Source organism: Triticum aestivum, chromosome 6B (genome assembly GCF_018294505.1).
Source record: "Triticum aestivum cultivar Chinese Spring chromosome 6B, IWGSC CS RefSeq v2.1, whole genome shotgun sequence".
Taxonomy (NCBI): Eukaryota; Viridiplantae; Streptophyta; class Magnoliopsida; order Poales; family Poaceae; genus Triticum; species Triticum aestivum.
In genome coordinates this window covers 11,354,519-11,380,933 of record NC_057810.1, presented here as the reverse complement: position 1 = coordinate 11,380,933, position 26,415 = coordinate 11,354,519, and the positions used below count along the sequence as shown (strand labels likewise).

The following is a 26,415-nucleotide window of genomic DNA, read 5'->3' as shown; positions in this document are numbered from 1 at the left end:
AAGGCCCTTTAGTGCCGGTTCCATAACCGGCACTAAAGTGTAGTCACTAAAGGCCCCCCCTTTAGTACCGGTTCAGCACGAACCGGTGCTAAAGGGCAACCATGCGGCACGAGCTAGCTCCGAGGGCCTGGAGCCCTTTAGTACTGGTTGGTAAGACCAACCGGTACTATAAGGTTTGGGGGTTTTTAGTTTTATGATTTCTTCTTCATTTAATTTTGTGTTTCCATTTTAATTCTTTTTCGTTTGCTGGTATTTTACGATACTACACATTGTAAATGTTATGCATATATACATATATATATATATATATATATATATATATATATAATTTCTAGTAGAACCAATCATCGAGTTCAACATGATTGTCATGATATTATAAGCGTTCATATATAACACCACAAAAGCAAATCACTTAAGTTCAGAACGAAGAACACGGACATGAAAGGACAAGTACTAATTAAGAGCAGCATGAAGAACTAGCGAAATCACTCCTGCTAGCTACTCTCTCTTTGGTAAAATAGCATAGAACATGTATAGCTCTCCTGATTGATCATACTGGAGCATTACCGATGAACCTGTCTCCTAATCGTGGGTTGCGCTTCTCATTGCTGCCCCCTAGTACTTCTCTGCGATCATTAACAATTTTCCTCCAATCTTTCACTATTAAGCATTCATCGCTTCTAGAAATGCTGAATGCATTCATGTGCAATGCAGAATATCTTGGCCTTAAGCTAACAATTGACATCTGACCTTTAGTCTCGATCCCCTGAGGCACAACTGTCATCGGGAGTCCCTGTTGAAGAACATCGTATAGTACTTAATTAATATACTTAGCAATGAAAGTTTAGCAAAAAAAATATGTATGCAAAATATGCACTGAGGACAAATAGTAAATATCTTACCATCATTCCTAAATAGATGTGACCGTAGTTCAATACCATCACTATTGATCGCACGTTTTGAGTACTAACATTTTCAAGTGCAGGAAAAAAATTTGTCTTGACAGTATGATGATCCTCAAGCCATGAAACATAATGACTTATCTCCTCACAGTTTAGTTCAGCTCCGGGACTGTAGAAGGTCCTGTCTACCAAACGCCGGACATGTTTGGTTGAATGGAGATAAGCTGTCAATAGAAATTAGTTGTCAGTTATTTTTGAAATACGCAATATCAAAGACAAAAATATATTTGAAAAGAACTCACATAATGGTAGAACTGGAGGCGTCTGCACATTGACCCATATGTCTCTATTACCTTCAATATCATCTTCCGGACGAATATCAAAGGTGATAACCATACCATGCTCAAATGCATAAGCCTTGCATAGTGCTTTCCAAGTTTTGTATTCAAAATAGGTGTACGTGTGTGCATTGTATACTTTGACATTGAAAGTATAACCATCATGCTCAGTTTTCAGGTAAGCTCTCTTTACCTCCATAGTTTCCATATCTTTGAAACCTATCTTATCCAAGACAAAAATTCTTGCATGGCATGGGATGCGCTAGTAGAATAGTGAAAATTAAAAATTATAAGTCAGGCAAATGAAGCATATATAAGTCATGCTTAATTACGAAAACAGATTTGTCGTTGTGACTTACTGTATCGAATTCGAAAGTCTCATCCAGCTTGATGCTGAATTGCCTACCATCAACAAGGAAATTTCTGTCGCACTGGACGCGCTCGTCTTCACAGTATGTGCACATACTGAAATTTTTTCCGTCGTCAGACGACATTTCCTATGTTCATATTAGACGAAACATTAAACACTTACTAATTCAATTAATTCAACTACTTCTATTAATTCAACCAAGCATTTACTAAAAATAAACTAGTTATATTAATTCAATTAGTTCAACTAAGCATTTACTAAAAATAAACTAGTTATATTAACTCAATTAGTTCAACTAAGCATTTACTAAAAATAAACTAGTTCTATATATTAATTCAACTAGTTCAACTAAGCATTTACTAAAAATAAACTAGTTCTATATATTAATTCAACAAGTTCAACTAAGCATTTACTAAAAATAAATATATATCTAACTATATTCATCTCTAACAATTGACATTACTATATATTTAACTTTTCTATCTAATTCATCTAACATTCGACATTAATCTAACATTTATATAAACTCGAAATATATAAAAATATTAAGTAAACAGAAAAACTCATTAACAAATAATATTTTAATTAGATAATCAAATATCAGATATGACAATTTTCTTACTAAAAATAAACTAGTTATATTAATTATTCAACTAATTCAAATCTCATATACCTAAATAAACTAGTTCGACAATTTTCTTACTAAAAATAAACTAGTTATATTAATGATTCAACTAGTTATATTAAATTTTCTAAAAAACAGAAAACAGAAAACAGAAAATAAGTAAAAAATGTGTGTGTGTGTGTGTAGTGTGTGTGTATATGTGTGTATGTGTGTGTACGCCGCCCCGTACGCCGCCGCCCCGTACGTACGAGCGGGGGCGCCGGCGTACGGGGTGGGGGCGGCGGCGTACGGGTCGGGGGCGCCGGCGCGCGGGTGCGAGAGACATACGGGACCGTAGCGGCGCGAGACGACGACGACGACGGGCGGCGGCGGGGACAGCGACGACGATGACGGACGACGGGCGACGGGCGGCGACGACGGGATCGAGCGGCGCGCGGCGATGTCGAGAGGTTGGAGACGAAAGTGGGGAGACGTAACTGAAATTTTCATAAGTGCTATATATATAGGATGGGCCTTTAGTACCGGTTGGAGCCACCAACCGATACTAAAGGCCAACTTTGGCCAGGCCAAGAGGCGGGAAGAGCAGGCCTTTAGTACCGGTTGGTGGCTCCAACCGGTACTAAAGGGTGATCTTTAGTACCGGTTGGAGCCACCAACCGGTACTAAAGGCCTCGCGCTGCCACCCCAAAGTTTAGTCCCACCTCGCCGGGCGAAGGGCAGCCGCACTGATTTATAAACCCAGCCGCGGCTACCTCTTTGAACTCCTCTATATAGCAGGCTTGTGGGCCTAAATTCTGCGCGCTGCTTTGTGAGTCTGCTGGGCCTTTAAGGCCTGTAATTGCACGCCCGTGGTCTAGCAGGCCCACAGGGCAGCGCCCCAATTTTTTTTATAGTTTTTTTCTTTTCTGCTTTATTTTCTTCTATTTATTTCTGCGTAGTTTTTTGTATAGTTTTTTTTTTTGTTATATTTATTTTCTTCTATTTATTTCTGAGTAGTTTTTCATCTAGTTTGCCAAAATTCAACATTTTCAGAGGTCATTTTGTAGTGATTTTCAATTTCACGGTCATTTTATATAGTTTTTTTCTTTTCAGCTATAGTTTTTTTTCTGCTATTTTTTCTTTTCTGCAAAAACTTGATGGTCAAAGTCTGGAGTTATAACCAAAGTTTAAAAAAAAGAAATGCCGACGTGCAATTAAGCAATGTGAGCATTGAGCCTCTTCTTCATCGTCTCTGCACTCAGGGCTTATAAACCGCTCCTAGTCCCTCTCTCTTCGCGAGGTGGAACTAAAAAACAGCTTACTAAGAAACTGTAGTACTGGTTCATCCATGAACCGGTACTAAAGGTGCTCGTGGGGCCCCAGCCTTACCTGACACAACCTCATTAGTACCAGTTCGTGGTACGAACCGGTGCTAAAGGTTCGCCACGAACCGGTACTAAACAGCTCCTCCCGCCTAGCAGTTGGTGCATATTGAACGCAAAAAATATAAGAGCATTTAAATCATGATCTTATATTTCTTTACAGTCTAAATTGTCAATATGATCTTATAACATCAAAAATACTTTGATCATCAATGATCTTTGTGTGTACAATCTGAATTGTCAATATGAGTCATCAACGATTTATAAACCGATGAAGACTCATATTACGGCCACAAATTCTACACATAGAGTTCAATGAAGACCAAGTGCTTGTGATAGTTTGAGAAATAACATATTTAAGGTGGTAAAAGGCTTGTTAGGGGAGCGAGGTGGGACTAAAAACAGCTTGCCATAACCTCATTAGTACCGGTTCGTGGTACGAACCGGCACTAAATGGTGATGGTGGGGCCATAGCCTGACCGCAGGCTGACACAGCCACTTTAGTACCGGTTCGTGGCAAGAACCGGTACTAAAGGTTCACCACGAACCGTTGCTATTGATCGCCGCCACGAACCGGCACTAATGTACACATTAGTGCCGGCTAAAATTCAAACCGGCACTATTGTGCTTCACATTTGACCCTTTTTCTACTAGTGTCAGAGGAAACAACACCTTATAATTTGTAAATTCTAACAACTGGGGAAATATTCATGAGTAGCAAAACCATAGTGCTACGATTAATGGGACTACAATTTTCATGGAAAGGGGCAAATAAAACTAGTAAAATTAAAATATTTTCTCAACAAAGTCATACACGCGTGCTTCTAGTTGATAATGAAGTTGAGAATGGAACCAGAGACCCGGAAAGAATTAATCACAAAGTGCTACTGAATGTTGGAACCCAAGCTGTCAAACTCATCTCATAGGGGATATTCTGGCTTGTGTATGAGACCTTATGATCCGAGAACACCTCACAATGTTCATGGATTGCAGGTCGAGCCAAAAGAAACCGTTGCATGCATTGATGAGCACAATGCCGCTACTCTCGGCGAACCACACTAGGTTGAATTGGATTGGCTTCATCGGCAGAATGCAGCTCCCGCCTGCCTTGTCAAGGAACCGCAAAATTGTCTCTGTCATGTCGATCACCACGTGTGGTCGTTGTTGCCACATGGCTGTATGTTTTGATTGTGCCCAAGCTGATATCTTATCGTCGTGGGCGACAAGCACGAGCACATCCCCACCAACCGATGATGTTGCCAGAAGTTTTTGGTGCTCTCCATGGTGTGGAAACCCTTTTGGGACGTCACCAGCACCTTTGCTGCTTTGACGCGAAGCCTGAGGACGTAGGATTCAGTGTCAGTCTGGCACAGCCAGTGCACAGTGCCACCGGTGACCAGGGCCTTGCCGAGCCTTCGCTGAAACCTGCTTTGTAGGTTAGGAAGCCATATCTCGGTGGAGAGACCCCACGCGCCATGCTCTGTCGAGAACGTCTGGAACTGCAGGTTGCCGCCATATTGTGACATATCTAGACATGCCTTGACCACTTGAAAATGCCGGCCAATGGAGGTGGCCGCCTTATCATAGTCACCAACCAGCAAGACATAACTTTTCTCAGACCACCCATGAAACTTCGGTTCAGATGGCAGGGTCAGGCTCCTGCCGGTGGCCGGGTCGCACACACGGAGCTCTTTGGCCACGCCCACACGGGCGAGCACAAGACCATCACGCGACGCGAGGGGAAAGCCTCCGCGGGTTGATGTGCGCAGCTTGATGGCATCCGGTGCGCCGGTGTCCAGCAGAAACAGCTTCTCCTTGAGCTAGGACCAGTCGTGGGACCCGTAGATCAGGTGGCCGCACAGGAGGGGGAGCACGAAGCGGTCGCCATGCTGGAGGCGGAGGGGGCCACGGAGGCTGATGTATTCCTTGACGCGGCAGCGCATGTCCACGCAAGTGGCGGCACAGCGCACGAATGTGGCCGGGTCGGTGCGTGCCACAATGTCCACCAGAACGTCCAACGGCAGCGACGCTCCGCCCTCTTGTAGGTTGCGTCTGCGACCTGGCGTCGCTGCCGCCGCGGCCACCTACCATGGTCGACGCCTCGATAGATGGCCGCAGCTCCGTCCAGGGCAAGGTCCGATCGCGTCCCGATCGATGCCGTATAATTAGCCCAAGTATAGATATGCATCGTAGTTGATATAACTAGGATTAAGGGTTTCTGTAAAAAAAAATTGAGGAAGGCCATAAGGGTTTCCGTAATTGTTTGGTAACTAGAGATGCGTCCGGAGACGTTCCGATCAAGTCCGTGATTGACACGGATCCGGCTTGCCTGCTTCCTTCCCGTGCTCTCATCCGTGCTCCCACTTAATCCTACGGCTGTTCTTTTTCCTTTTTTATTTCTAATCTAATCATCTCCCCCCTGATTTTAAGGGGGTGGGACCGGGCCTTATTTTGCTCCAATCAAATCAAGCCACGTAGACGGGAGCACGGATGGGCACACGATGAGGGAGCAGGCAAGTCTCGTCCGATTGACACATGGTCGATCCTCTATCTGTATGCGAAACTACGCCTGGGGCAGCTGGGGCTATAGCCCCAGGCGTGGCCCAAATAGTGTTATGCATCCAATAGAATATTTTGTCTGGTTCGTGGCCTTAAAGAGGCCCAGCCCCAGGCGTCCTAATCCAACCACAGCCCCATGCCTCAGCCCACGTAGCTCCGTAGACCAACTGAGCTCCCACGAATCCACACTTCAATCGCTACCGTTTTTAGGCGCTAGCATTTTCATCTATCTTCTGATGCACCGATCGTCGTTAAAAATAGTCCTTAGCCCCCCGCTGCGCCGCCCTATGCGTTTCCCTCGGACGTACGAGGCGTCCGAACCTGTTTCTCATTCGATCATCATCGTCGGATCAGCCCCTTCCAGCCATCCTGTTTCTGCCCGGGTTCTGGTGCATCTTACAATCAGTTGGACGGGCAAATCAGGTAATCTCCTACTCGTTATACTTGTATCAGTTTTTTTACCTAGTTCCTTTCTTTCATCTGAAATTAATGATATTAGGATTAGTCAAATTTGTTTCATTTTTTTAATAAGAAATAGAAATCCAAGATGTGTGGTCTTTGGCCTTTTTAGAGGTATTTTTTAACAGGTTTGCTATTTCACATCTAGATGTGAAATAACTATCTCACATCTAACTTTCTAGCCATTTAGATGTGAAATAACTATCTCACATCTAAGATTCGTGATTTTTGCCTTCTCTTCTTCGTGTCTTTTTTTTAGGAGCTTCGCGTCTTTCTGTTTGTCAAGACGCGTGCGTACCAACTTTTTGTTGCCTGGGCCGCTTCGCGTTATAGCTGACAGCTTTGCTCTGCCTGGGCCGCTCCTATTGTGGAATTTTTTTTCCATCGATTTTTTGTGTGTGTCGGTCTCCTGTAGTCTTTAGAGCTGGTCGTCTTTTCTTTTGAGCCATTCGCGTGCTTGTGCTGTGGAAACAAGGGGTCATGTCTATCCATTTATTCTTGCCTCGTCGTTTTACTTTTTTGTTTTTATTTTTTTGTTTCATTATTTGTTTTAAATTATGAAGTATTTTATACTCATGATCTTTTGTCTTTTATTTATATTTATTTTTTGTTTTCTTTTTTATTTTTTAAATTTATGAATTTTGACTCAGCCATCTTTTTGCTTTAAATGTCATGCAAATCTTGATCAAGAGTTGTTTTCTCGCACGGGTATCGTGTCACATCGTGGGTCTAGTGACTACTTGTCGGCCATGCTCATCCAACTCAGTCGCCCTAGTTTCTAATCGCCCCAGTTGCAAGGCAACCATGTACTCGCAACTCGGGGGATGTAGTTTTGTAGTTGTCCCAGTTGCAAGTCCACCCTCGACTCGCAACTCGGGCGGTGTTGTTTTTTGTTCTTGTTTTATAGTAGTTGCAATTAGACCCTCGACCCGCAACTAGGGGTTTCTGTCGGCCCAGTTGCAAGTCTACCCTCGACTCGCAACTCGGGAGGGTGTTGTTTTGTTTCACCCCATTTGCAAGTCCACCCCTGACTTGCAACTCGAGGGATGTAGTTTCTAATCGCCCCAGTTGCAAGACAACCATGTACTCACAACTCGGGAGGGTGTAGTTTTGTAGTTGCCCTAGTTGCAAGTCGACCCTCAACTCGCAACTTGGGGGGTGTTGTTTTTTGTTCTTGTTTCATAGTAGTTGCAATTAGACCCTCGGCCAACAACTAGGGGTTTCTGTCGGCCTAGTTGCAAGTCCACCCTCGTCTCGCAACTCGGGAGGGTGTTGTTTTGTTTTACCCCATTTGCAAGTCCACCCCTAACTTGCAACTCGAGGAATATAGTTTCTAATCGCCCCAGTTGCAAGACAACCATGTACTCACAACTCGGGAGGGTGTAGTTTTATAGTTTCCCTAGTTGCAAGTCGACCTCAACTCGCAACTCGGGGGGTGTTGTTTTTTGTTCTTGTTTCATGGTAGTTGTAATTAGACCCTCGAACAGTAACTAGGGGTTTCTGTCGGCCTAGTTGCAAGTCCACCCTCGTGTCGCAACTCGGGAGGGTGTTGTTTTGTTTTCACCACAGTTGCAAGTCCACCCCCGACTAGCAACTCGAGGGATGTAGTTTGCAATCGCCCCAGTTGCAAGTCCACCACCGTCTCGCAACTCGGGGAGGGTGCCGTTTGTTGTTTGTTTTCACCCCAATTGCAAGTCTACACCCGACTTGCAACTCAAGGGATGTAGTTTGTAATCGCCCAGTTGCAAGTCAATCGTGTACTCGCAACTCGGGAGGGTGTAGTTTTGTAGCCCTAGTTGCAAGTCCACCATCGACTCGCGACTCGGGGGGGGTGTTGTTTTTTGTTCTTGTTTCATAGTAGTTGCAATTAGACCTTCGACCTGCAACTAGGAGTTTCTGTTGGCCCAGTTGCAAGTCCACCCTCGACTCGCAACTCAGGAGGGTGTTGTTTTGTTTTCACCCCAGTTGCAAGTCCACCCCCGACTTGCAACTGGACATGTATTTTGTTTTTCATCCCAGTTGCAAATCCACGCTCGACACGCAACTGGGCTTGTAGTTTATTATTCTCCCAATTGCAAGCCCATCCTTGAATCGCAAATGATATTTTAGTTTTGTGTAGTTGTCCGAGTTGCAAGTCCGCCCTCAACTTGCAACTAGGCTTGTAGTTTGTTTCGTCCCAATTGCACTTCCATCCTCTATTGGTTTTCTGGTTATTCTTTTGGTTTTTTCTATTTCTTTTTTTCTTTTTTTCCTTCTTCTTTTGCTTCGCATTTTGTTTTAATTTTTTTTTTGAACATTTTCAAATATATGAACAATTTTCAGTTCATGAAAATTTTGGAGCTTTGTGATTTATTTATATTGAATCGGCGAACATTTTCTTAATCCACGAACAATTGTTAACACTTTTGGATGCATGATCAATTGTTCAGTATGTGTTTAAAAAATTATTTAGTTTATACAATAAAAATGTTTTACTGTATATTTAAAAGGGTTCTACGTATATTAAAAAAAGGTTAAGTTTGTATTTAAAAAATATTTAGTGTGTATAAAAAAAGTTTAGTGAATATAATTTAAAAAGCTCATTGTATATAAAAAAGTTCACTGTATATTAAAAAGTGTATATTACCACAAATTTGTGAACATATTTTTGATTTTTTTTAATCAAACTTTGTTTTTTACTAAAAATTAATGCATAAAATATAAAGAGTGGAACAGGAAAGCAAAAACAAAAGGGCAAAAAAAAATCATTTATAGCCTATTAGAAGCTAGCGATCTGAGACACGCCGCTAAAAAGTGCGCAATAAAACGCAAAAACTAACAAATCGATGGTAGAACTACTTTATTTTCACTGATATACATCTGATCACTAGCTTTTCCTGGAAAAAGGAATCTGATCCTTTGCTTCGAGTAGTGACACAACACAACTTACCAAGGTGCTTGCTGATTCTCGCTACGTCGCCATCCGATCTAATATGATCTATTGATATACCATATATGCACGCACAGGGAGAGATGCATGTAGCAAGAAGGAATCTTCGGCTGGCTGATGCACAACGTAAAAAGCTAGCCTCACTACGAGCTGTCGGACGTATAGGCCGGCCCATCGAGGTGGACGTGAGCGCGAAAATGGTTCGTTTGTTTCAGGCTTTATGACAAATCAAAATCGAATAAATAAGATAAACAATAAAAAGGTGGCGATGACATCATACTTAGATATTATCTCACATCTAGATGTAATATAGACGGACCCATTTTTTAAAGTAGCGGTATTTGGCATTTTTTTTAGGTATCCTTTTAAAGTAGCGGTATTTGGCATCATTCATAGCCACTTAATTTTAGCCCTATGTTTTGAGAAATTCTGGTTCCGCCTCTGTACGTAGCAATAGATTGTTGGTTTCCAGGAGCACCACGTACGTGCAACCTAGCCGAACAAGCAGCCAAGCAGGCAGCTTAATGTATTATTGGCTGGCTATAGCAGTACGTGATCGATTCGTAGAACGAAAACCTTTTTTTAAGGGTACATCCACCAGTCAACGCGCAACCCGGACTCGGCAACCAACTCGTACAGCCACCAGTCGAGTTTACAACTCTATCTAGGTCTCCACGTGACGTTTACACTACAACTAGATTAATTACTACATAGATCGGCCTGCAACAACCCCGACGGCACCGTGGGCATAAAACAAGAACGGTGCTCGCCTTCGGCAGTGGACTGGTCAAACCTCCTCGGCATGGTTCGTGTAAGAGTCACCTCCTCGCTCGGCCGTGTACGCTTCAGCGCCGTCTGCAGGTCGTGGCGCGCTGCCGCGTTGCAGCACCCAACGCCGCAGGCGCTCCCTCTGCTGATCCTCTCACCCGTGGACCGGGGCACCGTCACCGAGAAGCGCCTGATCTACTGCGCCGAGGAAGGCGGGGTCCTTCAGGTTCTGATCCCAAGCAAGCTGCGTAACATGCAGTTCATCGGATCGTACGACGGTGGATGGATCGCGGCTATTGAAAGATCAAGATCCTACAGTGACAGAGGATGGATGGGCGTTGTAGAAGGATCGACCACGTTCCTGATTGTGAATCTCTTCTCCGGTGTCGAGGTACCTCTGTCCGAGAAGCAGCGGCATTTTTGATTGACTGACGACTATGAAGAAGACTTCATCTGGAAAATAGTCTTTTCCAAGGTTCCCACTTCGGCTGACTGCATTCTCGTCGCCATGACTGCTGGGCGCAAGGTCGCACTGTGTAAGATTGGTTGTCCGGATGGCGGATGGACCATACAAGGATGTGACATGGAGCCGGTTTGGGACATCCTGTTTTACCGTGGGGAGCTTTACGGCCTAGGACATAGCAAGACATTGTACACGTTTGACATTGGCGTTAATGAAGATGGTGCACCGACAGTTACCGCCGCCTACCCAATGGACATCCAAAGGGGCGGTGATCATATTTGTATGAGTTGGTTGTTGGACCAAGCCTCATACATATGCGACTTGAATGGTAAGCTGGCGGTGGCAGTTATGAGTCGATGGTTGCGAAACTGCAAGCTTTTCTTTAAGGTGTTCCAAGTCACAAATGTTGATGATGACGCACGCAAATATGAGTGGGAGGAGGTGGGTAGCTTGGGCAATTACGCATTGTTCTTGGGGCAACTATGCTCCTCCAAGGTGGTGCAAATGCCAGCTGGTGGGCGGGGAGCTGTAGAAAGAAACCATATATACTACTCGAACCATCACTCTGGAGCTAGCCAAGAGGACCAAGAGTTCGAGGAAGAATACCATACAAAATCAGAATATGGTGACCTAATGTTCCGTAGGAAAGACCCAAGCATTGATGATGGTGGTGATGATGTGGAGCGCATCCCGTTAGTACGATACTACATTAAGGGTGGCCATCATCTTTCCATGTGGTGCCTCCCTCCCGACTTCTAGGGCCTGTTTGACTAAATAGATTTTCATAAAAAAATTGGAGGATGGAAATCCTTGGCGGTATTTCTATCATAGATTGTTTGTTGTGTTCTGACGACACTTTGTTCTTTCTTGAAAAAACTCTGTTTTTTTTTCTTTTTTTTCGAAAAGGAGGGACTCCCCGGCCTCTGCATCAGAACGATGCATACGGCCATCTTATTAAACCAAATAAATAAGTTCCAGCAAGGTCTCAAAGTCTCCAACTGAAAAGTTAAAAAAGCTCACACAGAGCCAAAATGGGCTAGAAACACAAACTAGCCAAATAAAGAACGCCACAACCGGCTGGCAAAAGAGAGATAGGTAAAATAATTGCCTATCCTATTACATGATAGCCATCCAAACCGATTGAAGATATCCCGAGCTACCATATACCAGCGGATAAATCCAGTAACCAAACGCTCCCTGGCCTCCGTCGGAGTGAGTAGCGACCACGAACGGATCAACGCCGTGGCTCTAAAAATAACCTACAAAAAATGAATGTGTGTTGTCCTGTTAAAAATCAAATCATTTCTGCAATTCCAGAGCGCCCATACTAAGGCACAGACTCCTACACGAATATGTCTCGCTAACTCGGGCTCTACCCCGTTAAGCCACGTTCCAAATAACGTGTTGACTGAACTCGGTGGAGTAATATTAAAAGCAATATGGATCATCCTCCATAAAACTTTAGCTAGCGGGCAATCAAGAAAAAGGTGTTTGATCGTCTCATCCCGATCACAGAAACTACACCTAGTAGGTCATATCCAATTACGCTTTGTCAAGTTGTCCTTGATTAAAATAACTTGTTTATGGAGAAACCACATAAACACTTTGATTTTCAAAGGGACTTTGACAGCCCAAACATGTTTGGAACTAGGGATCGAGGTTGAATTGATAACATCAACATACATTGATTTAACAGTAAATACTCCGGACCTAGTAATATTTTGTAGGAAATTTTCCACTGACTTTATCTCTCGGAAATAAGATCCATCCATCCTATAGCTAGTGGTAGCTAATTAGGAGGTACCAAAAGAAATGTATATATAAATACTAGAAATATGACATCAGTAAAAAACATGGGATCGATCGATACCAATATATTTTATTTATTTATATTTATTAAAGGACCGAGGAACCGAGGGTGGGGGGAGGGGAAGGAGAGAGCGCCATCTCAAAGGGATCGAGATCAAGCTCTTGAGTTCCCATGCTAGATCTTGTCAGGCCTAATTGTCTCAATCCTGGTTCTTGTTATATTATTGTTAGAACAGAGACACCACATGAAGAGGAAGGTTATAGATAGAAGTGTTTGTTTTCCTAGGCAGAATCACGACTTGTCTGTAAGTTCACTTAATGGAAAGCTCTATAAAGCGAACATGCGAGTGCCCGCATGTAGTGTGATCCTACTGACAGTCACCACTGATTTTATTGCTCCAGCTACTACAATCGCCTCACCTTTTTCTCGTTCACTCCGTATACACACTTGTACTCCCTCTGTAAACTAATATAAAAGCATTTAGATCACTACTTTAATATTCTAAACGCTCTTATATTAGTTTACGGAGGGAGTACATGGTAATCCAATTCTAGCAAGCGCTAGACGCAGTTCGGCAGTTTGCATGTGGACTTGACGGCGACAGACACGATGCATGTGTTTTGGGGAAGGAGAAAGGCGTCCGGGACCATTCCAGTCGCAGCGGGGAGGTTCTCGATGGCCGCAAGCCCACATTCACAGTTATGTCTGCCTGTTATGTCTCTGAAATCAACCAAATCGTCTATGATTAGCTTAGCAGTAGCAGGGAATCAACCATGCCACAAATATACCAGGATGCAAGCACCGAATGATTGTTGGCGCAACGGGCTGCGGCACCCGACGGTGATCACCGGAGACACGATCGGAGGGGAGGAAGAAGAACACCGAAGGTTTGCCGGCACTCGAACGCCCCCCCCGCACGTACGGGATTTTCTGTTTTTCACCTCGAGCTCGAACTCGATTGCCTCAGCGATTACACGGGGAGGGAGTGGACTTTATACCCGCGAGCTCCGACATGCCGGGCCGCGCACGTACGCTTCCACTTGCCACTCGCCACGTCCCTCGCGCGCACCGGCTCGCGCACTCTGATCGCGCATGCACGTGATCGCCGCGGCCACGCACGCACCTGACGCGGTCCACTCCTCCCGATCCCTCGCTAGCTACCCGGCGCACACACGCGCTAACACACACACGCACGCCTACACTTGGGCACGCACCCAAGCTTGCCCTGGCCCGAGTCCAACGCGCCCATCGCACACGCTCGCGTGCACCAGCTCGCGAGACTCGCCACGGGTTATTCCCAACAATGATGCTACGTGCTACAAATCTACAAGACATCTAATTGTGGACTTACTACTGACTATAAAAATGGAAATACGCTCTGTCAATTACACGCCAGCATCTATGCTGTACCTCAGTAACAAGCTTCTGAATTACACATTCATAGTCTAGGATCACACACTAGTTATACTCTGCACTGAACTGGGATAGTATCAGCGATTCACTATTGATGTTTGCCACCTGTATATGTCAGGAAGCTGAATTGTTTATGTCGAGTAGTCTGCTTTTGTTGCAGGCTTGCATCATCATCGTCTTGCACCCAGAGGCGGAACTAGGATTTCCCAAAGCCTAGGGCTAAACTTAACTGACTATCTAAAAAAACTAACTGACTAAATATAAGTCAAATACTCCCAAGCAAACCAATGTGCGTTAGAAGTATGCCACAAATTCACATTTAAAATGTAATTCAAATTTATTATTATCATGAGAGGAAATTCCTTAAAACAAATACTTTAGTAAATTGCATTGTTGCAAACATGGTTTGGTACCTAGTTAGGGAGGACTTGCTTAATCCGAGGCCATCATTTCTTCACCAGCAATAGCTGAAGGACTTGTATCTACAAACATAAAATCACATATCTAAAATCAAGACACTTGACATAGACTAAGTCAATCGTTCATATGAAATTTGCAAAAAATAAAAGAGAGAACATATTATATCATTAAAATGAAGACCATGAGGTAGTAGCCCCTTGCATTTCCTTTTTTTGATAGCACTGTATAATCTTAATATCATCAACGCTTGCAAATACATCGCGCTCAATATAGCACACCAATGAGAAAACAAAATTAGAACATAGGCTAGAAATTACCTGGGCAGTGTGCGTTGGCCTGGGTGCCTCTGTGCCTGCGCTACAATTTGGAACTAGATTAGATGGAGAAGAATAAGAGGCGGGTGGTTAGGACGCCGGACCCGGCTACCGAAGCGGCGGGGAATCGCCTGTTGACGACGGCGGCGGCCAGGCGGCGCAGGGCATGACCGCTCCGTTCGAGCGAGGCGAGGCGAGGGTTTCTCTGTTGCCGATTAGGGCAAGGAATTTTCTTTCTTTCTTGACTTTCTTTTAGCCGCTTTCCTCCTTGACTTGATTGACTAGCGATCGGGCTACAGATCACATATCGAAATAGGCGTCAACCGTCTTCTAGTGCGTGATTGAAGGAGTTGGGCTAACGGGATGAAGACTTTGTACGTCTATGTGAAGACTGGGGCTGGGCTTCTGTTTATGACAAATTCTGAAATTTTTGCTGCTATGTTATACGTACTATTTGGGCCACGCCTGGGGCTACAGCCCCAGTTGCCCCAGGCCTGATTTCGCCCCTGCTTGCACGTACTCCACTGACACGGGCAGTGGCAGCAAGATAGTGGTCAGACAAATGAAAGCTAAATGGATGCACAGTACAGTTAAGTGCCGTTCCCTGCAAGCACCAATAAAAAATTCGGTATGCACTAGTAGACGGAATAATGAAAGCTTGAAAGAGAAGGGAATCAGTAGAAACAGAGATTCAATATGGGATATTAGATTCGGAGCCCAGGCTCAGCTGATCTCGAAAGCATATCCGTCGGTTGGTGTGTGGATGCGTGCCGGTCGTTGTATTTCTCCCTGTATAGTCGATGTATCGATCCCAAATAAAATTGCGGCGAGAGGGAACGGATTAGCTGATGTGGCAATGGCTCACGCATTATTCTATGCCAACCCGAGCCGGCTGCATCGCACGGCCGCGTTAACGGGGTCAACAGACTAACGTAGCAAGTACGGGAGACAAGGCTGAAAACCGGTTCGACAAGTGCGGGCGATATGATGCAAGTAAATCTGAAATTGATCTTTGTCCTTTTTAGAAAAAAAATGACCCCCAGCCTCTGCATCTGAGAGATGCATACAGTCATTTTATTGATTATTCTTAAGGACCTTACAAAGTATTACAACAATGTGCCTGAAATCATCATCTTGGCAACATATGCCGCTATTCCTATCCAAAATGATGAAGGGGTGCTAGCCAGACCACTATCCAGACCACTCACCTAAGCCTAACATCAAAAGCCGGAAGCCGAAACACTCATTCGGAAGCCCCAGCCGAGCCACATACCGGGTCTGGGGCACAATCCGGTCAGACGCACTCGTGTGTCATCACCGCCATCTTCCACAGGTCCGTCTTCAGATCATATTGAGGCTTCTACTTTGTCTGGCCACTCTGCCATCGACGTCACTATGACGCCAGACAGCAACCTCCTCCTGCGCGAGTCCGTCTTCGTGCATCGGACGCCGAGCCTCCACAGCGCCATGCCGCCGAAATCCGCGCCATCAATGTGTGAGATGAAGCACCGCTCCACCATCCCGGCCCCCAGCCATCACTTACTCCAAAACGATGCCCCCAGGAGGGAAAGCGATAAAACGCCATCATCGTCCGATCCGGAAGACCCAGATCTAGGGTTTCCCCCGAAGAATCCCGAGCCTGATGACGCAGACTGCAACGACGATGCCTCGACAAGGGAACGACATCAAAGACGCCGCCATCGTCCGCCATGACCGTAGTCGGCGTGATTTTCATCGGCAGTTGCTCCACCAGACGTGCGCCGCCGACGTCGCTGGTCCCTTCAACCAGAGCAAACTCCATAACAATGCCCTAAAGAGGGACTACGACGCAAAAGCGCCGCCATCGCTTGATCCCAAGGAGATCTAGGGTTTCCCCCGGAGTTGCCAGCGCTGACAAGGACCAGACAAGGGTAGAATCCCGCGGATCTGCCCAGCTGCAGACGAGTCGCACCCACCACCGTGCCGACGGCAGACCAGCGATCAAGGCCCACGCTTGGGCATAGATCCGGCCGCACCCCCGCGAACCGATCCGGTCACGCCGCCGCCATCCCTGGCGGCCGCGATGCACCAGATCGCGAGGCCTCCTGCCGCGGGGAAGCAAAGTCGCCGAGGCGCCGCCACCACCCGCCGTGGCGTACGGCCCGCCGCCACGCTCCGACCCGGGGGCGCCAGCCCCACCCGACGCCACACTCCAGATACACCATGTAGGTGACTATGCTGAGTTTGTGTTCTTGGAGATGGGTCGATGCGCACTCCACTTAGATGTCAAGTCCATGCAGTTGTATAAAGTGTATGACATGACAGAAGAAGAAGCACAATTGGGTGACGTCCATCCTCTTATGACGATCTGGCCTCCCATATTTCCTGTGCTCGAGGATAATCTGTAAGGTATGCCTTTTTGACCTCTTGTGGAGGTTACAAAGTTCTGTTGTGTGCATCGTCCATTGCCTGTTAGGTATTGCTGTGGAAATATGTTGGGTATATGGTTGTCCTTAGGCCTTTTTTGACAGGACTAGCTAAGTGACATTAGAGAATGCTTGCCGTGCAATAATATGAAATAACTTACTGGGGTAGTGTTCTTTTATGGTCATAATATTGAACTGCTGGTGTGGGTGTGTTTCTTCTAGCTATTAAAGCTTTGGATGGAACTAGGCATAATGCTTCTTGAACCTGTTACTCCCCCCTTACTAAGTCTGATAATATCAGTTTGTGATGCTACTGAAAATTATTTGTTTGCTGTTCTTAGTATGCACCTCACATTGAGTCTTATCACTGTTTTCTGAACTATCAGCACAAAATTAGAAATTAGGCCTGGAAAAGTACTCCCACCGTAAAGAAAATATAAGAGCGTTTGAAGGAGTATAACATCGTGTATATGAAGAGCTGGAAGATGCTTAGCCTTGTTCACGTGTTGACCACAATATTTTTCTCTTCCTGAAACAGTATCACAAACCCATCAGACTTGGAATCTAGCTTTGTACTCCCCCCGTCTCAAAATAAGTGTCTTGACATTAATATAATTTTGTACCAAAGTTAGTATAAAGTTGAGACACTTATTTTGGGACGGAGAAAGTATTTCTTAAGTATAATCATGGTATAATTTTCTACTGCCTACCTTTGAATTGTGGACCCCGAGCTATATGTTAATACTTGTTTTTTTTAATCGGAAATGTTGTAGATGGATTGCATATTTTATTCTGGAACTCTAGTGGGTCATAATTTATACATGTGTATGCCTGAGCTTATTCATGATTTGTGATTCAGATATATAACTCTCAAAATTTTCCTTTTTTATGACAATTGGCAAGTTGCTGGTCCAAGCTAATGGTGGTTAATTTGTGTTTGTGTGGCATTTTTCCTTGTATGATCAGAATTTTGTTGTACTCGAATGCAGATTATAAAATTGGAAACATCTACGTTTGGGATATGATGCCATTTAACCTATACTAGCATTTCGGAAAAGAAAAGGAAACCATATTGCTCCAGCAGATTCACTATTTGATTTCCGAGCACGCGTAACTTTTTAGTATAGTTGATGCTAGCCACTTGTCTTGTTAGTTCATTTAATTTTGTGATGTGTTAAGTGGCCGAAAAGTATTCTGATGCTAAATTATCTTACATGTTCCTTTGTTTCCTTTAAAACAGCAATGCCATGTGATGAAGGACAATATACGCAAGCATTTGGATGGTCAGCGACCAGGAAGAGCAGAGAACAGTATTTCCTTAATCAGTTGCAGTTCTAACTATCTTTAGTATACTTGTAGCGGATTAATTAGATGCTATGTAACCGGAGCAGCTATTCGTGTGCTATGGTACCACGACTGTTTGTGACCGAGATCTTTGTTTCATGCACAAGACTCTGTGTATATATGTATGTTTGGTAGCCATCCCGTCTGGTGTCTGCTTCCGTCAGTCCTGTTGTTGCTTGGCTGAATCGAAGAGGGGAGAGCTACTTGATTGCTCTGTATGGTGCTTGACTGAACTGACGAAACTGCAAGTGGGATTCACTGTCCCAGGGATGTTTCTGTTGCGAGGACAAATTTTGTAAAATGCATCAAATAATTAGACTGACTGGTTGTGTGGTTTTCTCAAACACTATTGACATATTGGCCAATGTGACAATCTTCCTCCCTATTTATCTACCGCAATGCTTTTATAGAGGGTCCAATAACCACAGGCATGACCACATGAGGACACAGAATAGTAGACAACACAAGGCTCGAAGACAAGGACGTGGAGTATGTGATCACGAGCACACAGGCGCTCGTAATCTGTCCCGTTGGGTATGGCTTCGCGATTCGTTCATAGTAAATGCACGTGACGTGGATAGGGTCCACCTGGAACGGACAACGTCGCTAGTTCGGTTCAGAGCCGTGGCTCGAGTCGTCAGTGTCGTCTTGGTCCGTGGATCAGTTCTGCTGCTTTCCGGTAACGGCGGGGGTGAGACGGCAGTGAGTCTACCTCCCGGCTGTAGATCTTGTTTTGTTGAGAGCGGCGAGCAGGCGAACCACTATATTTTTAGGGTTAGGAGCACTCCGCTCCGGCGAACATGGTGTTCTCGATGCAGCCGGTCAACAGGTTCGGATCTGGTCCTGGGTGTGGTTGTTCGTCCGTGTTTTGGGTGGAGATTTTCTAAAGATCTGCTGCCCTTGGTCGGGCCCCGAACCATAATAGAAGGTCAGCAATGGAGAAATCAATCCGAAGGTTTGCCGGCGCACCATCAGCAATCTGGCCGGCGGGGTTCCCCTGTGCGCGGACAAATTCGCCCGGTATGCTCACAGAACATGTCTCATCCCTCCACCCCCTTCCACGCCCCACCCCTGTCGCACCTTCTCACACTCCACTAATCCATTTTGTTGTTATTCTGAATCTGGATCTGATCTGCAACCTGTATGTGTGTATTTTCGTTTTCGATCCACTGCGGTTGTGCAAATCTCATACTGATCTGAAATGCAATGTTCATGCCAAACCAATACTTCATCTGTTTTCATTATGGATTGCGGAGTCTGACATATCTGTTTACTTTTAGTTTGTACGACAAGAATACTAGGAAACCTCTTATTTGCAAATCCGTTGTTCTGTTAGCTTAATGATTGTTGTCTCCAACCCCACGTGTTGTGCTTTGAATTGCTGTCTTGTTGCAGGCCAAACTTCTATGATTTTTTAAAGGATTTGTAAACATGAAACAAAACAATTTGCAGGAATGCATGATTATATAAACGATACAGTGTACTGCCGGCTAATCAGACCTTATTTCAGGTAGTAATCATGTCTAACTCCGGCAGTTGCGACGTAGTTGGAGCCGGTGTAGAAGTTACAACACAAGACCCGGAGCACTCATCATCTGAAAATGAAGCACAGGCGCCTCCGACACCCACATCCAGAATTTCAGTTAAGCGAGCAGTAGAAGTAATTCAGTTATTTGATGGTTACAAGATGTGGTTGGTTGCAGAAATTGGATTTGGTTGTATGCTAAAGCTCCCTGTGATCCAACAACTCAACCTAAAATTCAGTGCATGGACAATTAGTAAGGTCAGTATTAGGCGTTGCGTAATCATATTGACAGAGTCGAACATTCTAAAGTTTTGGGCCGAAGACGTGCACAAGGTTTTCGGTATACCATTTGGGCATCGAAATGTTAGAGGACGTGATGCATTTATAAAGCCTGAAGCCATCCATTTCATAAAGAGCACACTTGGGATGGACAAGACCGGGGTGCATAGCCTCCGAGCTGCAGAGAAATTCCTTCTCCAAGACATCTCTGAGACATCTAACTAGCTTGAAAAGGACTGTTTCCAAATTGAATTCGTTATTTTCGTAATGGGTCATGTTTTGGCACCAACAACCAAACATGATTACACCACTATAGACTACTGGGGTGCACTTGCCAGCACAGAGACGATCTCACAATTCAATTGGTGTCAGTATGTACTTGAGTGTCTCCTCCAGGCAGTTCGACGGCTTAAGAAGGACATAAGGACATGTTGAAAAACAACCCAAACACTAATTTAGCTGGTTGCCATTTGTTCTTACAGGCCAGTTTACTTGTTCCTTTTGCAGCAATTTTTTGCATGCATCTGATCACATCATGTATCTTAGGGGTCGTGGCTTTTATTGATGGCAAGTTTATTTATGTTTTCAGATTTTCTTTCTCGACAACATTGACTTAGGGATGTTCAACAAGAAGCATGATGTCCTTCATCAGATCAGCGCCTTCGATCAGACCAACATTAGAAGGATGATAACTATGGCAACTGACATTGGGACGAGCGTCACATCATATTCGAATTCCAAGGTAATCACTATTTTTGTCTCAGATGTGTTGCGTTGGCTGACACATTGAATTTGGTTGTTCTAACTTTCAAATTTGTGATCGACAGCTCCGACCAGATGCGGATGTATGCTATGCCCGCCGCAAGCAACCAGAATGCACTGAGAAAATAAATAACCAACCAGCAGACGTCACCAATCAAAATCAAAGCCCTGAGCATCACACAGAAGCAAGGTTAGGTGCAGTGCATGCATCGTCATCATCAGCAGCTCTATCATGGATGTCAGGACACCACACCGTGTCCTCGATCCAATCGACTTTGCAAAGCACATTCCCAGCCGATACCCAAGTTTGGTATGTGACACAAACGCCTTGTTGGGCAGAAAGCCACATGTCACTAATTGTTCACTCATCATTTCCATTAGCTTCCACTTCCGAGAAATTACACACCTGCACTAAAGTGATTTGTTGGTGAATTTGTTTTCCTGTTCAGGTAATAGATGAGATAACTATTCTACTGAAGGAGCAAAATGCTAGGTGCCAGCACAAACTCAGTACTGCGCGGGCTAATGCACAGGCCGACATGATCAAGTTCGGCGATAAACTCATGGCTGTACTTAGCAACAGGTGCATATGCTACACCACCAGAGGTTTTACTGACTGCCCAGCTAGAGCTATTGATAATAGATTGCTTCAGCGAAAGTGGTAATCCAGTACTGATCTTAGCTCCATTTTAACAGGGGACATAACGAGGACTCCTCCAGGCCCTAAAATACCTGTTGTCAGGCTTGATATGTCTGGATGCAGAAGTGAGTATCAGCTATATTAATATGCTGAGCGATTGAATGTGCATGACCGAACTCCCCAGTATTAACACTGCTTTGAATTGTTTAGGTGACACTAACATAAACACTGCGACTAACAGGTTGGCAGCACCTAAATATAAGCAGGGGCAACTTGTCGACCAATGAGCCTGCCTAATTGAAACGTGCCTGACCCCTCCATGGTTGTGGCTCCAGTCGACCATTTCGTGCCAGCTCACCTGCACGAATCCATTGCTTGTTTGCTTGGCTGGACGAGCTCTTCGGTTCAGATAAGATATCGGATGGGGTTGGCACGGACTGGCTGCTGAATTGCTGATCCATGCCAAAATGGTTACTAAGCTCAGCACGACACTCCTTGCTCGACCTCATGTATCCACACAGACCAATCTTCTATAGAAAAAATTAGAAAAGCATAAGACAAATTTAGGAACCGATCCATGCGCATGAGTAACTATATGACTAGAATTTACATCTTGTTTTTGATGATAAATCTTACATCTTTATTCATGTACTTGTAGAACCGATGACCAACGTTCGATCCACCATGAGCAATCCAGGTGACGATCTGCACGCCGCAGTCAGTGCATGGAATGAGCGGCGAAATCTCCTTTAGGCTGACGGACGACGATGATGCAGACATGGTGGATAAGGGATGTGGGTGGTGGCACTAGCTCCGGTGGGGATAGGATGCACCGGCAGACCTGGGAGGGCTTCCAGTCGAATCACAAGATTATGAAGATGACTAGCTTGTTGGGGGAAGATTGGTAGCTCCAACGGGAGGACACAATAAATGAATGCGGTGACGGTGTTAGTCTATAATCTGGATCGGAACGGCTCATATCGTTTCTCTCCATGTGGGCCGCATGAAGCATGCCTGACGGTGTAATGGAAGCTGCATCTGTGTTGTGGGCCATGAGTCATAATAAAATAAGAAATACATAAATTATAGCTGATCCTATATGCCAGCAGTGTGCATCACGAGACAAGCTAGGGGTGCAGATAACGAGATCACTGCCGCTCGGGCTCACAATAGCACTTCCCTCGAAGACAACACCTTTATAAGAGAATAATGACTTGTAGCCGTTGTTGGGTCCAACCAGTGGAGGGCATACCAAAAAAATATTTTATAAAATACACCGTCTCTGTTACTACAATTCCCCTTGTCTGCAGTAAACATATAATTTTTCACAGATCTAGAGAAATTTTGTGTCTGCTGGCTAACATAGAGAGCACGACCTCGGTATCACCTCTTCTCTGACAGCCCCACCCACAAAACTTTGATATTTTAGTTTTGCACAAATCTAGAGACTGTTTTATTGAAATAGTTTAGGGCCAATAATCTGGCTTGTGCAACTTTGTACCTAGCCTGGTAGCAAGTAACAACACTGTACCTAGTGCTCCAATGAGTTCAATCGTACGTACAAAGTAATCCAAATTGCCGCTCCATGCGTATACACTTTAGTTTTGAACCATTAAAAGCCGAAGCCGGTTTTGATTAATCCAGGTACTCCCACTGGTGGAAAAAGGGCCTTTGGTCGCGGTTCGCAACTGCCATTAGTCGCGGTTGCACAACCGCGACCAAATAGGCGCGACTAAAGGCCCCCCCTTTTAGTCGTGGTTGCTTAAGAACCGCTACTAAAGGCCCGTTCACGTGGGCGCCAGGCGGCCGTCGGGGCGGAGGACCTTTAGTCGCGGTTCTTCTGGCCAACCGCGACTAAAGGCCGCCGCAGGTTTAGGGTTTTAGCCCCCCCCCTAAACCTGTTTTCTGTTTAATTTGTATTGTTTTATTTCTTTTGTGCTTTATTTTAATTTTGAAGGAGTTTCACATATTCTACGGTACTACATACATGCATATGAATGTACAATTTCAAACAAATTTGAAATTAGAACCAAAAAGAATTCAAGAGGAATATACAATATATATTCAATATCATCGGATGACCATATACAATTTTGAACAAGTTTCCATACATAATTTAATGCATATAAAGTTCTACGTCCTTGTAATGGTGTTCTCCTTTAGGATGGAGGACTTCCCTCCTGAACCATCCAGCTAGTTCCTCTTGAAGTGGTCGGAAGCGAGCTTCTGGACTAAGCATCATCCGGAGGTTATTCCTCTGAGCATTGGTATCACTCGGAACCCGCTCAGAGGTGTATCTTTGGATCATCTCACAGACATAGTATGCACATAGATTGGTCCCCGCTGGCTGAATATCCTCACCATTCTTAGCCTTTGACCTTTTGAATTCTAGCTCTTTTTTGAATTCACCGACCTTTGTATCTACGAACCGTCTCCAAACCCTACGAGGCAAAGAAAATTAAATGAACAAGAGAGTTATTAGTTACTTGATATTAGGAAATGAACGAAATAGGCCGATCGATATAGAGCGCAAATGAATGAAAATAATTACTTCTGCAGCATTCTTCTCATGCCGCCCCAAAGCTTTGGATCCTTATTCAGAGAGTCGTGGACGAGACATTCTGAGGTGTCAACTTTAATTACTAGCAGAATCCAGTGGAACCTGCGGACACGATACATGCACAGTACGTCATGCATAACTCATCGATTAGCCGGCCACATACCATGCATGGAGTAAACAAAAGAGAATGTGCTCAAGACAGAAACACTCACCCAAAATGGTAAGGAAATAGAATATCACTTTTGAGTTCCTGCTTTGTAAGAAACTGCCACAGGTCTGCCTCCATGTCGGCGGGGTGATGCTCCAACACATATCCATTAACGATGTGTGGGTCAATGAACCCAACATCATGGATGTTCCTTACTCTGCATTCCTTAATCTTCATTCTGCATGTATAATAGCGGACACAACAATATAGTTAGGACATATATATAGTGCAGGCAATATGAACGAGATGGGGTAGAAATAAATCACTTACAGAACGTAGCAACTGATGATAGATTTGTCGAGCTCGCGCAGATTGAAAAGCTGGAACAATTCACTTAGATGAATTTGTACATAGTAATGTTTGAAGTGATGCTCATATCTAACTTCCGCATAAATATATTCTTTGGCGTTTTTATTTTTTATGTAACCCTTGTACCATTTCAGCAGACCTTTCATTTGTGGAGGTAGATCCTCTTCCTGCGCAGGCTCGACGAGAGGCCCATTCTTCACATATGTAATTACTACCTCCTTCACTGGCGCCTCATCAAGGCCTAACAGTTCGCGAAGAGTAATACCTAAGTTGGCCGCTTGTTCTCTGGCACTCGTTACAGTCAATCCATGTGCTGCCGCAGCTGCTATGATGTCGGGGTCATCCGGACCGGCGGCTTTCACTATAAGCGGGGCAATCGATTGTTTACTTTGTTCCCCGAGCTGGGCAACTCGTTTCCCGCTTTTTTTACTTTCTAATTCCGTTTTCTCGGCCTCCTCCAAGGCTTTGTTCTCCTGGTTCTCCGCCCGCTCTTTCTTCTCCTTCAACATGAGTGCCTGCCTACGAAGTTCACATGCATAGTCGTCAGGCAGATTCTTCGCGGCTTGGGACGATGTGCTCAAAAATGACTTAGCCCACTTCTTTTGCTCATCAGAAAATACTGGCTTGGGCTCGGGCTCTCTTTTCTTCTTGCAGTCCGCCTTCCATTTCTCATGATCAGCAGCCGCGGCCGCGGCAGTTTCCTCGGCACTACGTTCCCAAGGCCTTGTGGGGAGAGGCTTCAGTGATGGCTCCGGTACCTTTGTGGTCTTAGGTACATAAGGGTCCGGGTTAATAATCCAGGACTGCTTCTGCTTCTTTGCCGGAGGTGGATTGGGGGGCGACGTCTGATCACCCGCCGGACGAGGACTGGGGGGCGGCGTCTGATCACCCGCCGGACGTTGTGGACTGGGGGGCGTCGGCTGACGTGACGGAGGTGTAGGTGAACCGCCACCACCGTAGGGGGGTGGACTTGTTGTCCTTGGCTCCTCGCCTGGAAACTTGATAGACTTCTTTTGCCATAGAATGAAATGGCGCTTGACATCTCCAAGTCTTTTCTCCCCTTCAGGTGTAGCAATGTCAATCTCCAGGTCCTCAAACCCTTGGACTATGTCCTCCACCGTGACACGAGCATAGCCATCTTGAATGGGGTTGTTGTGGTGGAGTGCTCCAGGTAAACATGGTAAAGCACTGCCGATGGCTACCTTCTTGGACATGTTCCCGATAGGATAATACAGATGACATTCTTTCATCTCCTTTATATAGTCCACGGGGTAGCGAGGAGGCTCCGGTGCAGTAATTTCGACCACCAGAGGCTCTGGTGCAGTAATTTCGACCACCAGAGGCTCCGGTGCAGTAATTTCGATCGTTGGTGCATCTGCACCAGCCGGTGGGGCCTCCGTGGAAGCCACACTGCTTCTCCGCTGCTGGCTTCTGAGATCCGCTGGATGATCTTCATGCTGCGCCCGAGCTGCATCTCTTTCGGCTACTAGTACACTCACGGTTTTCTTCATCACATCCATTTCCGATGCCAACCGTGCCACAACATCTGCTTCCTGATCCATCTTTCTCTTCCGGCTTCTGTAACCGTACGGGTCATCGTTCTGGGGGAACCCTATTTTCCACGGAATGTGCCCCATGCCTCGTACACGTCC

At 45.1% G+C, this 26,415-nt stretch overlaps 1 protein-coding gene and 1 pseudogene across 2 annotated transcripts; one reads left to right on the top strand and one right to left on the bottom strand.

Moving 5' to 3' along the window:
- Positions 1-4,470: 4,470 nt before the first annotated feature.
- Positions 4,471-10,347, bottom strand: LOC123138593 (uncharacterized; annotated as a pseudogene).
- An 8,825-nt stretch (positions 10,348-19,172) lies between these two features.
- LOC123133114 (uncharacterized) lies at positions 19,173-22,573 on the top strand. 2 transcript variants are annotated; one of them, XR_006465159.1, is made up of 7 exons: positions 19,173-19,309; positions 19,406-19,500; positions 19,991-20,122; positions 20,874-21,026; positions 21,112-21,356; positions 21,496-21,629; positions 21,743-22,573. XR_006465159.1 is itself a non-coding variant. In XM_044552652.1 (5 exons), the coding sequence occupies exons 2-5, from the start codon at positions 20,000-20,002 to the stop codon at positions 21,497-21,499; spliced, it is 525 nt and encodes a 174-aa protein (XP_044408587.1). In that variant the 5' UTR covers positions 19,185-19,500; positions 19,991-19,999; the 3' UTR covers positions 21,500-21,646. The 2 variants fall into 2 exon arrangements, 1 of the variants encoding a protein (XP_044408587.1); XM_044552652.1 differs by lacking the exon at positions 21,743-22,573 and having other exon boundaries at positions 19,185-19,500; positions 21,496-21,646.
- The last annotated feature ends 3,842 nt before the right edge of the window (positions 22,574-26,415 follow it).